Source organism: Aquarana catesbeiana, linkage group LG01 (genome assembly GCF_042186555.1).
Source record: "Aquarana catesbeiana isolate 2022-GZ linkage group LG01, ASM4218655v1, whole genome shotgun sequence".
Lineage (NCBI taxonomy): Eukaryota > Metazoa > Chordata > Amphibia > Anura > Ranidae > Aquarana > Aquarana catesbeiana.
Window position 1 is genome coordinate 794383371 of NC_133324.1, and position 14934 is coordinate 794398304.

At 40.2% G+C, this 14934-nt stretch overlaps 1 protein-coding gene across 2 annotated transcripts in view; it reads left to right on the plus strand.

Moving 5' to 3' along the window:
* STOX2 (storkhead box 2) overlaps window positions 1-14651 on the plus strand; it is a 308332-nt gene extending 293681 nt beyond the window's left edge. For both annotated transcript variants that reach the window (XM_073607045.1, XM_073607053.1), the window contains exon 4: window positions 5223-14651. In XM_073607045.1, the coding sequence (XP_073463146.1) occupies window positions 5223-5421 (199 nt within the window). In that variant the 3' untranslated portion in view covers window positions 5422-14651. The remainder of the gene's footprint in view (window positions 1-5222) is intronic.
* Window positions 14652-14934: the final 283 nt, after the last annotated feature.

The following is a 14934-nucleotide window of genomic DNA, read 5'->3' on the forward strand; positions in this document are numbered from 1 at the left end:
TCGAAACATCGTTGTTACAGTGATCATCACTGTAATAGCAATCAAAGTGTAGAAAAAAAAAAAAAACAATGGTGATCATTGACTGAACGTCTCTGATGAAAGTATGCAAAAAAATAGTAACACAAATTAAAAAAAATATATAAAAATAAATAAAATGTTAAAAAAAGAAACTCCTAAGACATTGAATAAAAAATTTACATTTTATTTTTTTTTATTTTTTTTTTTTTTTAACATACTGTCCCCAGTCAATATCCCTGATCACTGCCACACCAATGACGCTGTACTGGTGACAGTATGTAAAAAAAAAAAAAATCTTTAATTTCTTCATATTAAAAAAAAAAAATAGCAACTTCAAAAAACTGGCCATGCCTCTTACTACATACCTCAGACTGTCTACTTTCCAAAATGGGGTCAATTTGGCAGTATTTGTACTATCCTGGCATTTTTAGGACCTCAATAAATTAGTTAGGCTGTCAGGACATCAGGATTGATCAATTTTCAAATATATATACTGTAGTTTGTAGACTATAATTTTCACACAAATCATTATACACTTATTGGGATTTATTTATTTATTTTTTATCAAGGACGTGTAGCAGAATACATTTGTCCTAAATTTATGAAGAAATGTGATTTATTGGATATTTTTTAAAACGGAGAAAGTAGAAAATATATTTGTTTCTCCTCCATCGACGGACACAGCGCCTTCTTAATCTTGACCATTGGGTTATATTGCCTCTGCAGTAGTAGGACTAGGCAGAACATAAAACTTGGCTTTGCCCCATGGGCCGTCCTCAGTCAGTATATAACCCCTTCCCTGCTCTAGGTATTCAGTTTGTTTCTGTCCTAGCTTCTTGCTGGGATCTTGTGGTCCTAGCAATTTTTTTCTCCTTCCATGCATCTTTTTGTTCTCCTGGGAGATCTACAATCAACTGCCAGGCCGGGGCGATGGACTGGATAATCTGGATCCAGTTGTCTTCCCAGTTTGACCAGTGAGTGCGTGCAGACCACAGCTACTCGCTAGGTTGGCCGCGACATAGCCTCAATGGACGGAGGCTGGCCCGCGAGTTAAACGTCTTGCATGGTCGCATATACGACCGAGCTTTGGTCTGAGTTGCAGCATCCCCCTTGCTGACAGCCCACCCACTTCGGTGGTGAGGGGTTCTGTCTGGAGCAATACCCGCATCCATGGAAAGGTAAGTACAGTACTCCCTCTCCTCCTTTGTGTGGGGTGGGGTGGGCACGTGTACCCCTCCAGGGATGGTCGGACCTGCCTGCAGGTTCCCTCCTCCCATGCCTCAGTTAAGCTGGGTTTCTACACTGCCTGCTAGTATAGGGCAGTAACTAGAGTCTGGTGGGGGTCCCAGTGCAGAGATTCCCCCATCTCCCCTCTATCCCCCTCTGTGAGTGTTCCCTGGGGAGGGGGGACTCATGTGCTGCTGTGTATACTGCCTTTCTAGGTGGGGCTGCAGTGCCTGGAGTCTGGTGGAGGTTCCCCCCATCTCCCCTGTAGGTGTTCCCTGAGGGGGGGGGCTGTTGTGCCAGTGTGGGTACAGTACCTGGAGGGGAGCCCAATGCAGAGGGCACAGCTGAGGTTTCTGTGGACTCTGAGAACGATCTGCCAGCATTTGGCAGCATTCAGTGGCCATTTTCCCCTAGTCTGGCTTGGTCTTTGGCTGGTGGCTATGTTGCTGTAGTTCGTGATGTCACAACGGCCATTTTCCCTTATGCCCTGTACACACAGTCGGATTTTCCGACGGAGAAAGTGCGATCGGATTGTGTTGTCGGAAATTCCAATTGTGTGTGGGCTCCATCGGACTTTTTCCATCGGAATTTCCAACACACTAAGTTTGAGAGCAGGCTATAAAATTTTCCGACCACAAAATCCGATCCTTTAAATTCCGATCGTGTGTAGACAAATCCGTCGCACAAAGTGCCACGCATGCTCAGAATAAATTAAGAGACGAAAGCTATTGGCTATTGCCCTGTTTATAGACCCGGCGTACGTGTTTTACGTCACCGCATTCAGAACAATCGGATTTTCCGACAACTTTGTGCGACCTTTCGTATGCAAGACAAGTTTGAGCCAACATCCGTTGGAAAAAATCCAATGGATTTTGTTGTCGGAATGTCCGTTCAATGTCCGATCGTGTGTACAGGGCATAAGTCTGACACCATGCTGGTGATGGACAGAGCTGTGCAGGGACAGGCCGAGCGGGTCACGTAATCTACAGAGCTTCCAGGCCCCTCCTCTTTCTCCTGGGATACATATTAGGACACATGGAATGCTGACTGCACCGTTCCAGCATTCTCCAGTCTGGTGTGGTGAGACAAAATTGTTATATTCTGCAAATCCAGCTTTTGTCTGATGAAAAGTGAAATCGGCTGTCAAAAGCACCGTACTAACGGTAAGCTTTGCGGACGATCGGTCGTCGTAACACAATTGACGTCCGAAAAGCAAAGCGTGTGTACAGGCCTTAAGAAAGCTCTCATTAATCTGCCCTTTCAAGGCGATCACCTGTTTGGGGCCACCCTGGATGATCATCATTAAGGGTGTCACGGGGGGAAGAGTACCTTCCTGCTACAGTCTAAGAAAGGGAAGGGGCCTTGTAAACGTGGGCCTTCCTTCTCAGCCCATAAGAAATGATTTCGGGCTCCCTGGACTGCAAACAAGGGAAACAGATCTCTCAAGTCTTTCCCGGAAAGTTCGAAGCAATCTTGGTCTGGTAAGCCTAGAGCTGGCTTTTCCAGTCCCGCAGACAAGACCCCTTCAGCATAAAGGTCTGCCCTCACCCATAATTGGGGTGGGGGGACATCTTCCCTGGTTTCCAGCTTCATGGACCTCCTTCATAAGCGTCAAGGGGATCCACGAGATGATCCTTTCGGGGGTACCAAAAAAGGGGGGCAGAGTTTGTCCATTTTCGGGGGGCCCTGAGTTTCTGAGTCTTCTTGTGTGGATATAGTTCCTGCAAAGGTTCGGGTGATGTCTGAACTACCCAAAGTCGCCTCTATCCCCGCCCAGGAAATTGATTTACCTGGGTCTGACTCTGGATTTAATACTGACCAGGGTAGACTTTTTTCTACTCAAACTTTGGCTCCTTCAGCAGGTTCGGTTCAACAGGAAGATACTGAGGTTCATGGCAAGGTCACGGGCTCCTCTGGTAGACGCCGCAGTTGTCCTAGTGCCACTGTTGGGCCAATACCTCCCTCTTCTTCTGCGGTGCCTGCAAAGGATCAAGGGCAAAGTCTTCTGGACATTCTGGTGGCTGAAATCGTCCCTTGGGAGCTACCTCTCAGAGAGGACCAGTTGTCCCAAGGGCTGAGCTTCCATCCTGCTTTTACAGTTGCCAATTTTGGTGGCTTGGCTGTTGAAAGCTAGGTACTGAGGGATAGAGGTTTGTCTGGATCGGTGAACCCTACTATGTTTAAGGCAAGGAAGTCGACATCTAGCAAGATATACCATTGTACGTTACAAACGTACATTTCTTGGTGTGAGTCGATCGGCGCTCATCTTTGCTCCTTTTCTATAGCTCAGATCTTGTCCTTCCTTCAACAAGGCATTGAGCAGAGGTTGGTCTTGGGTACCATCAAGGGCCCCCGGTGCCTGCCTTGGCAATCTTCTTTCAGTGACCCTTAGCCACGCACTCTTTAGTTCATACTTTTATTCAAGGAGTCCAGCATGTGGTTCAACCTGTATGGTCTCTTTTGCCACCATGAGATTTGAACTTGGTACTCTGTTCTCCAGAAACCTCCAGGTGTCAGAGTTAGCGGCATTATCCTGTCATACTCCCTATTTGGTGGTCCACAGACATAAGGTGGTTCTTCGTCCCTGTCCATTGTTCCTACCTAAAGTGGTCTCGGACTTCCATTTAAATGAGGACATTGTGTTGCCTTCCTTATGTCCCAAGCCGGCTCATTCCAAGGAATTTGCTTTGCATACCTTGGATATGGATGGTGTGATTCGGATGTATCTGGCAGCCATGGAGTCCTTTCGGAGGTCAGACTCTCTGTGGTTACACAAGGACCAAGGAAAGGGGTGGCTGCTTCCTCGGCTACAATCTCTGAGTGGATCAGACAGACTGTGACTCAGGCCTATTCTATTAAAGGTCGGGTTCTTCCTCTCCCTGTCACGGCACATGCTACTCGGGCGCTAAGTACATCTTGGGCCTTTCGTCATCAAGCGTCAATATCTCAGGTTTGCAAGACGGCCAGTTAGTCGTCTGTGCATACCTTCACTAAATTCTTTAAAGTAGATATTTTGGCATCTGAGGAGGCTTCTTTTGGCTGCAAGGTTTTGCAGGCTGTTGTTTAAGAGGGGGGTTCCCTCTTGAGGGGTGTCTTTTCTTTCAAATTTTTTTTTTCAGATGGGGCTCCTGTGTCCTGGTTGAGCTCCTGTGACCTGGTTAGGGGCTCTTGTGGTTAGCCTCAAGTTATTTTCCCCACCCCGCATTTTCCTTTTGGCACTGCTTTTGGACGTCCCAATGGTCAAGATTAAGGAAGCACTGTGTCCCCCGCTGAACTATGGAGAAAATGGGATTTTTGTACTCTCCATAAAATCCATTTCTCCAAGTTCATTGACGGACACCGCACCCACCCCTCTATGGAGTTTTGATACTTCTATTACTGCTTGCTACTAAATTGAATACCTAGAACAGGGAAGGGGTTATATACTGACTGAGGATGGCCCATGGGTCGTAGCCAAGTTTTATGTTCTGCCTAGTCCTACTGCAGAGGAGATATAACCCAATGGTCAAGACTAGGGATGCGCTGTGGCTGTCTATGAACTCTGAGAAATGGATTTTACGGTAGTACAGAAATCCCTTTTTTTTTTTTTTTTTTTTTTTTTCAACATTTTTGTTCTTTTTTTCGTTAACAATATAAAACCCATTAGTGATCAAATACCAACAACAGAAATCTCTATTTGTGTGAAAAAATGATATACATTTCATTTGCGTAAAGTGTTGCATCACCACACAATTGCCAGTTAAGGTAGCACAGTGCTGAATAGCAAAAAATGGCCTGGTCATGAAGGGGGTAAAACCTTCTGGAGGTCATGTGGTTAATAAGCTGGGACTGCATGTAAAAAAACTATAGAGCAACTGGCAAGGTGCTTTTAGTCCTTTCCTAACCTACATAAAATAAATGACAAATGGAATCTGGTTAGGGTCAGTGAGCTAATGAATTTATTGAATGAGTGCTAAGTTTTTGCTTTACTTTTTCAGGACACGGGAAAGCCTGGCTTCCAATACTTCGAGTATTGTGGAAAGTAACAGACGGCAGAATCCAGCTCTGAGTCCTGCCCATGCTGGTGCTGGCCCAGCTTTTAACTTCCGAACATCTGCTGCAGAAACTACAACAACGGATGCTGATAAATTACAGAAACCCACTAACTGTTTGCAAGCTTCTGTAACTAGTGTTTGATAGCCGCTCAGCCTCAAATCTTGTTCTGTCTCATCCTCTACAGCAAAGTTTACTACACTGGGACCGATGTTTACATCTCTTTACAAGCAAGCCTCACATCCACAGCTTTTGTGTCTTTCTAAAACTGTGCTGCTAATTAGCCCAGGGGGCAACAACAAGAACAAAATACCAACTTGTTGTATTTTTTTTTTGTAGTTATTTTTTTATTTTATTTTATTTTTTTCTTGCCCTCATTACTTTAAATCACGTAAAGCTCAGTAGGAAGTGAATTACAGTAGAGGTTAATATGCACATTATTCTTCATGTAACTGTAACAGAGCACATTCAGGAGTCTAGACACTGTAATAATTTTTTTCTAAGTTATGTTTGTGATGCTGTGCGGCATACAATGATCAGTACTTCCTTTAAAGCAGCGGTGCTCGGTTAAAAAAAAAAAAGAAAAAAAACAACAACTTTGTAGATTAGCAGAACAGTTTTTATTCTGTTCTGTGTCCTCCTTAGTTATAAAGACAGAGAGAAAGAAAGTCTATTTATTTTTACCAGTGTAAAAAAAAATGTTAAATGACCTAATTTTAAACACATATATATTCCTACTTAGTGCCCATGATGTTAAGCAAATGTGAAGAACCAAAATACAACACCATATCACTCTGCAATAACTATTGCTACATCTGTGCTTCTTTACCTTCTTCTACAAGTCAGTGTGCTTCACATATGAATATAAAAATGTATTGGATGTGTTGTTCAGGGATCTGCATGCAGTATACAGAATGACAGTTGTGTTACTCCTTGCTATAACAATACGTCATTAATAACACAGTATTCTCATAATTCAGGCAAACAAAATAACAGTATCACAAGTTTAATGGGGGAAAAAATACCCTGTAGGAAACAAATTTCCTTGGTCCTAATATTTAACAGTTTCTGACTTTGGAATATTGGTGCTTGGAGTTTTTTTTTTAAGACAGGCTATGAATTTGTGAGCAGCGAACTTCAAGAAGTAAATCTTTGGTTATAACGAATTTCTATGAAAAAGTAAAAGCTGGCATAGCTTACATCTAAGCTAATGGAACACATATTGCCCAAGTAAAAGTGGGTGAAATAATACCATGATGTGTTGAGTTACATCTGTGGGTGTACAGTGAGAAAGCGATTGCTGCACATCATCAACTCATAATCACACAGAAGTGTTGCGATAATTTAATAACTTACTGATGTTTATACATAAACCATTTCATTGTAATTAGTGTTTTCTGACAGCATTTTACTGTCATGGTGTTGCAACCTATTGTTTTGATTTTGCAGGGAAGAACTATTGTGAAAATTAAATTAAAGCAGTAATAAACCCAAAAGCAAACATTTATTTTATTTCAGTTTTCCAATTCTTAGAGATGTGTTATCTGCATTCGTTTTCTTTTTTAGGCTTTCTTTCCTTTGCTTCAAACCGGTGATTCAGCCAGTAAGTCTGTTTTTTTCAGTAGAACAATCTCATCTGCAAAAGTAGCAGTTAGAGTGTTGACACAAAAGATTTTACCACTGCTTACCATTATAAACTTTTATTTGTTCATGTAAAGCCTTTATTCCAGATGTATGCAAGTACATCAAACACTTCCCTCCCTCCAGACTGATAATGCTGTCCAAAGGTGCCAATGTGCTCCGTCATCCAGAGTGGGGACGCTCCATAGGCCAGCACACACTATAAGGAAACTGGATGAATGATCGTCTGATTTTCCTCAATGTTTTACATCAGGTCGAAACTAGGGATGATATGAATTGTATGAGAATTCTCGTACGACAAAGGCTTTTTTATGTTGATTTGTTTCTGATCATGCGCAGTCTTTCATATCCAAATTTTCTTGTGCGAAAACCGTACACATTAAATTAATCGTTGGTTATATTCACATAACAGAAACATTTTTGAGCTTGTCCCTTCTGAAATTTTCTTTTGGAAAGTCTGAATTGGATGTCAAAAGTTGTGTACACCCGCTACGAAAATTGAACAATCGTGCCTCGTATGGAATTTTTCTTCCAATTTTCTCATAGTGTGTACCTCACTTAATATAGTAGGTATGTTACTGGCCAGATCACAGGGTGAAAGCACAGGGGGAAAAAAGCAAAATGAATGCAGCCACCACATCTAAGGATTGATAATCTGTAAAATGTTACATTTTTGGTCTGGGGTTTAATACCGCTTTGTTTGGCATGGGGTCAGCACTGAAAGGCAGTAGGTGGCTTGTAACATCCACAACGTCAATAGTAAGAGCTGCTGACCTTTGATCACCTCTGATTTTTAAAATGGTGTCTGCTTTGTTACAGTTGCAAAGGGATTTGGCACATGTTTAAGAGAAAACACGTCCCTGACTAAGCCCCAAGGGGCTCAGTTTGTGACAACCAGCTTTCAGTGCCCATCAGCTACTTGGCATTTTCAAGCAATGTAGCTATTGAGCTACCTATTGCTATACATATGACTGTACTAACCAGATAAATTGATCTAGTGTATCCATAAAGGAGATTATACCAGTGGGATAAGCACTTCTAATGGTTTATTTAATTAAGTGTGGAGTAATGTGCAGATACTTTAGCAACCTTTTGTCAGTCATGGTATGAATCTGGTTACATGTTACTGCAGTTTGCCTTTTGCACTAGCTTATTAAATAACCCCAACTTGCTCAGAGGAGCATGAGGATCTGTGCAGGGCATGGTTACTGAAGAGGCAAGTAAAAAGCTTGATAGCTGTATCAGGAACTGATTCAGCAGTTATGTCATTGGAAGACTTAAGCCTAGTACACATGGGCCGGCTCTTGTGGGACGAGCATGCTGTTAAACCAGCAGCCAATGGCTGAGAGCTTAGTGTTCTGGTGGGGGGGCCCCCTGTCAGAACACAGAAGAACAGCAAGGGAGATCGCTGTACTAACATCTGATTGTTTGACCGCTCCAGTCTGAGGCACTGTACTTTTTTTTTGGGTTGAATGAAAAAAGTACTAGTGGTGTGTACCAGGCTTTTAGGAAAGGGCCAGAATAGACGGGCTTTGGGACTGTGTCAATGGCATGAGTTTTCAAAGAGAGGCCAGTTAGGTACTGGTTTTAAACCTCAAATACTGCCAACATCCCCAAGAATACATTGATACACAGAAATAAAACCCCAATTGGGACTTTTTAGGAAGAATGAGAAGTAATATACAAGTATAAGGTACTAAAAAAAAAAATATATATATATATATATATATATATATAATTTTTTTTTTTTAAACATTTTTAGTACTTTATACTTGTATACTACTTTTCATTCTTCCTAAAAAGTGCCAATTGGGGTTTAATCTCTGTGCATCAATGGCATGAGTTTGGCATTTGATTGAGACACTTTTGAGATCATTAAATTGACAGGCACATTTAACCTGCAATTTATCTCTATATGATCGGTCTCAGGTGCAGAGAGAATGGGCATGAAAAAACATTTTGAAACAAACCAAAGGTCATCGACACAGACCCCAACTTTGCTGTGCTATTTGTAGTCTGCCCAAAAAAAAAAGAAATAGAGGACTGGGCTGCGTAGAGCAAAGTGCAGTAACAGCCTACATTGGTTTACAGAAACTAAATTTATGTTTGCTGTAGTCCAAAAAAGGTGAAGTCAGGCCAAAATGGTTATTGAGTAAGTTTCTAATTCTTTATTGTCAAACTCATTCTTTTTTTTTAAGCTGCAATGAATGGGCTCTTGTATACAATTTTTCATATCCTGTATACCTTTTCATTTTTGTATACCTAGCGCTGCTGCTTTAAAATGTCGTCAGATTTCGTTACTCTGTCCACAGATCTTTTGACAGTACCAGTGAATTAGCAGCGTAGCAGAGCCATAGGGAAGTCGAGGAATTATAGTGCCAAATATGATAGTACAGAGCAGTTTGGGTTTCTGTATGCATTTACAGCTTTCTCATTTTACACTGCACGTATTTTAAACATTTGGTTATTTTTATTTAATTCTCCCCTTCATAATTTTCTCTTTGCTTTTTCTAGAATCTGTGATTTTCAGCCATATGTTTTATCACCAGAACAAAATATTGGGATATGGACTAACTCTCCAAACTTCTGTGTGTTGTCATCACGTGTCCCCAAACAGTTTCTAATGGAGCACTGAATATTAACAGTTATGTCTAAATCAAACAGAAATCCAGAAAAACACACAGAAGGAAAAGAAGCATATTTTTTGTAGGGTTAGTACAAATTGGTAAACTGAATACGGAAAGCCCCATTAAATAGTAAACCCACTTTTGTGGAGTTAAATTCCATTAAAATTATAGGCTATGCTCAACATAAGGCCCAAGCTACATGGGCAATATTTGGTACGAAAGGGTAGGGACTAATCCACCAAACAGAGGAAACAAATGGCTGCCTATGGTGTCAGCTACACAGGTAGAATGTAATAGTGCTCAAACACAAGCCATTTAAGTATTGTGAAATCGCACATACTGTAATTGTTACTACATTCTATATGTGTAGTCGGCACAGATGGAACCATTTGCTTAATTTGTTCAAAGATCAAAAGCTATTTTTAGCTATTTAATTTTAGCAGTAGTGTTCAGCTACCAAAAATCAACAGTTTTGTTCTACCCTAAGGTATGCAAAACCATCCCTTTTTTTTCATAGCTCACTATTGCAACATACACAGCAGTACTGCTGATGTGCTGGCTTTTGTTTTTTCTTCATGCACAGGAAAACACAAAGCTGTGAAGATTTTGCCAGTGGTTATCTGCATCTTTAGTAGCTGAGGCATATGCAGTAGGAGAATGATGCAGAGGCTGTGCAAAGCATCCTGTTCCTATTGTCATTTACCTCAGTGACACTGTAGAGCAGGCATGTCCAAAGTTGGGCCCGCAGGCCAATTGCGGCCCGCATTCCAGTTTCAAACGACCCCGCTGGTAATTTAGATATATATATCTTTTGTGGCCCCCAACGAACACCAAACGTCGCGGGGGCCACAAAAGATGTATACCCATATTTATCGGTGCCTCGGAGGGGACAGGACGAGTGCCAACAGATCACATACAGGAGAATCTCCGGTTTACTCGGCGGCCTCTGATAGGAAGTCTTGTTTCGTGAGCTGCCATTGGACGACTGTTCTCTCTATCATAGGAGGCAGGACTTTATTAAAGAGGCCTGACCAGTGCTCGGGGATTCGTTGGGGGGCCGCAAATGATATATATATATCCAAATAACACGACTGAGCTCATCCTTAGCCCTGAGCAGCACTCAATGATTTTTTGGGGGCCACAAAAGATTTATATATCCAAATAACATGCCCAAGCTCATCTCTTCACCATCTCTTCACCACACACAGCCACAAAGGCAAGAGAATTCTTGTTGGGCAGTGTATTAGTGCTCAGACGAACACACTTAGACCGAATTTTAATGGTTCAAAGAATGTCAGGCAAAATGGTCGGCACTCACGCATGTTCACTTCATCAAATCTGGCCCTCTTTGAAAAAAGTTTGGACACCTGGGACCTGCTGTAGAGGAACATACAGAAAAGAATCAGATTTAGGCATGTTGGAATGGGAATTAGCGGTTAGCTGTGATATTCAGGGATATTCTGCTCCATTAGCAAACTTGTATGTCCAAAAACTTTAGGATATCCCTTACTGAATATTACAAGATTAGAACATTAAGTCTGTGGAAGTTGAGGCTGTAATGTGAGAATAATAGAAGTCAGATAATAATTTGGAACAAGTCAAGAGTGTTTACTTTCTTGAGGCATATGTGCAGCTCCGGAAATTAGTTGGAAAATAATAGGTGACTTTTTTTTTTTTTCTTTCTGTTACCTGCATTTTTTTAAACTTTGTTTCTAAGGAAAAAGAAAGTTTAGCCTAGTAATACGGTTTCTTTCAAACGGAAGGATATAATTTTATTTTATGTAGCTGTGATTGTAATGCCTAAATTAGGCTTCTTAAAATGACATAATTTGTGACGATGATCGGTTGAGCAGTATGAAGTATTACCGAACAGTAAGTTTTCTTTTCACATTATTTTTTAATCAGTCACTAAGGATTCTTGTTTCTGTTTTCATTTTTTTTTAATTTCTGTGATCTTCAAACCTGCAAGGTAAATGTGAATGTGCATTTCTGTTTTTCCATTTTGTCAAGTGTGATTTACAGAATGTGGTAATGCAAAACCTAAGATGCTGGAAACTTTGAGTTGGATACTGGAAGAACTTGGTATATCAGCTGGCAGTTGTAATGTTCTAGAGCACTGGTATGCTTTTCTGTAAAGGTATTCCCAGCATCTCCCTTTATCAATTTAATGTTTCAATCTTTAAAAGAAGTACTGCATCTCAGAAGAAAGCAGACTTTTTTTTATTGATCCTTTACCAGTTCTCAAGCATTTTAGGATTTCTTTTGTCTCTAAGTATTGAACGGAAGTATCTAAGAATATAGAAAAAGGTTTGTGTTTTGCTGATCTACTGCTTCGTCTACAAAAGGGCATCTGTTCATGGTATGGTCCTTTAAAATGTATGTTGTCTTTAAAGTGGTTGTAAACCCTATACATACAGTATACCTGGTGACGTAACTAGCTGCAGGCGATACACAGAGATTAAACAAATTCTCCTATGTTGTTCCTGTTTATCTGCAGCCCTCTCTCCTCTACAGTGCAGAATTTATACAGCTTTTCTGAGCTTTCAAAAAGCAGGGGGTGGGAAGCTGAAGTTACACTCCGCAGAGCTCCGTGAGAGCTGACCGGAGGGAAGGGAAACGCCTACCTTCACACAATAAGGTCTTTAGTGCTTGATGGTGCTGCTCCAGGCTGAGGTGTAAGGCCTTCTTCGCACTCGGGACAGTAGGTATGCCAGCGTAAGAAAAACTCATCCAGTGAGCAGTGAAACCGTAGCTCACCATAGCCAATCCTAGTGTGGATGTATTCATGCGAAAGCCTCAGTCAATGCTGCACCTTGGGCCATGCCCCCTGACATGTTTTGCACCACCCACCTGGGCTTAATCATAGGGTGATTAAGCCCTGGTGGGTGGGGCAAAATATGTCAGGGGACATGGCCCGAGGAGCTAGTATTGACTGAGGCTTACACACACACACACACACGAACCGAGCTGAGGCTGTCAATAACAGGCTGTGTGCTGAAACTCCCTCCCTTGTCACCTTTTTACCTCTTGGTATCAGGAAAATGTATCAGAAGTGACTCATGCAGATAGCAGAGAAACAAGACAGAACTGAAACTTTGTGCTCTAGATTGAGACATGTACACACCTATAGAGAAATATATGCTTTGTTCATATTTCATGTTAGAGGTTTAAAACCACTTTAAACAGAATACACTTTAAATGGGTTTGATGAATTTTTAATTCAGTAACTCCTAGAGAGCAGTATCTATTATTTTTTTAGATTAGCTTCCGTTCATTAAATGGGTCACTTTTTGCTGTTAATATTAGGATATAAAATTAACCAGTTTTATGCTTTGAGTGGCAGACATTTTTTGGATGGCCTATATTCCTGGGAGCTTTTGACATCAGGAGACATATGTTTTGACTGCACAAGTATTGGTTTAACTTAGATAATGGCCATTTACTTTGTGAAACATTTGCTGTGCTCTCGGTCATTGAGGCACAGGCTGGCTTTTGTTATTGGAACAGGGCATCCTTGGCATAGTTCCGATCCTGCCTCCATTACATTGGTCATTATGAAACAAAAAATGAATGTCACACTTCCTCTTATGGTTTTTCTGAGTGTGGGTATGATACCTTTTTTAATGGAGGTAACACATTTTTTGGGTGGGAACTTCTAAGAGGAAATGTTACCACTGTTTTTCCAAGAAGTCAGCAAGTTATTCGGCACATTGATAGCCATCCACCATTGGTTTATTAGTTTTAATTGGTCCTACCCTGTAAGTGAAGGGTACACTTTAAGCCGAGTGTATGTGTGTGTATATATATATATATATATATATATATATATATATATATATATATATATATATATATATATATATATTATATAAAAATCGTCAGCTACTAAACACTTAATTTAATTCACATATGTATAATTTACTTTGTAGTATTTAATTTATATAATGTGTTTACCAACAAAACTGGTGCTAATATGCCACTTAAAGTTGGATGAGTTTTCTTTCTGGTCTATCAATATTTTAAAGGTTTTAGGCAGACAAGATTTTTGGTAGCTTTCAAGCATCTCAGAATAGTTTATTTTAAAAGTACCCAGTACTAAGAAAAAAAAATATAGACAAAATGGCAATAAAGAGTGTTTTATAATTTCCTATGACAAGTTTAGTTGACCACCTATCGACTAAATTCCAAAATAACGTTATGCAGTATTAGGGACTAGAGAACAGAACTTTTATATGACTGTCAGTGTATAGAAATTATTCAGCAGGTTATAATGTTACAAAAAAAAAATCCAAGTACTGTCTACTGGTATTGCATTTTATTTCAGAGCTTGTAACATTCGGTTTACGCAAATGCATTATGTGCAGCCTCAAAACATCAACACAAATCTAATGGCTTTTTGCACACTTGAGTCTAATTGTTGCTACAGTACATGTTGTATTTTACTAATGTGTTTTTTTATTTGCTTTATATTTTTTTTTTTTGTTTTGTTTTTACATACAACTACCTCCACAACTTTTAAACGGCAGCAATGTTAAAGTATACTGTACAAAACAAACATTTGAATCATATGGAATCCTCTTAAGAACATCAACATTTTTTGTATAACGAACCATAATTTTTCATTACAGTGGTTTGTTTCACAAAGACTAAATTTTGGGTTTTTATATGAAATGTATATTGTAAATTTAAGGGCAGACAAACCTTTATTAGTTTCATAACAGTTGGAAAGTCCACCAACTCTTTGCGTTACAGCCGAAGGTTTCTTCCTGACGTCACCGAGCCATTGCAAGTCTTCAGGGGCCGGTGGCTTTCATCGTAAAATTTGCCAGCTTGACTGTCCTATGATGAACAAAGCCAGATATTTCAATACTACCGATGAGTTGACTCCGCTATGACCTTGTTGTTTATAGATAAAACTCATGTGAAAGAAGTCATACTTATTTCTTCAAGTCAGTGACTGAATGTGACTATTACATTAGGGGAATAAAGTCAATACATACAAGGAGGACTTTACTGTATGTTTAAAGAGAATTTTGCAGCCAAGACTGCCTTGTATAAATGTGTTTGCACTGAAAAAAAATAATAAAAAAAATCTAATTCTCGGTCTCTGGTTGCTGTAAAGCCCATCCACATATGGATGCTCTGTTTATATTGTACAGTATTTCATATAAAGAAAAATGCAGTTCATGATATGTCTTCCCTGACGTTGCTGAATTCTAACAGCACATTTGTACCTTGGTTTTTATTGTGTCCGTGTATCATATTGTAAAGGATGTTTTACCTGTCATGCTTAGCATTATAACTTAAAAGGAAAAACATTAACAGGGATTTTTTTTTTTTTTTTTGTAAGACTAAATACAAAGGTCCCTTTCTGTGTCAATATTGTGTC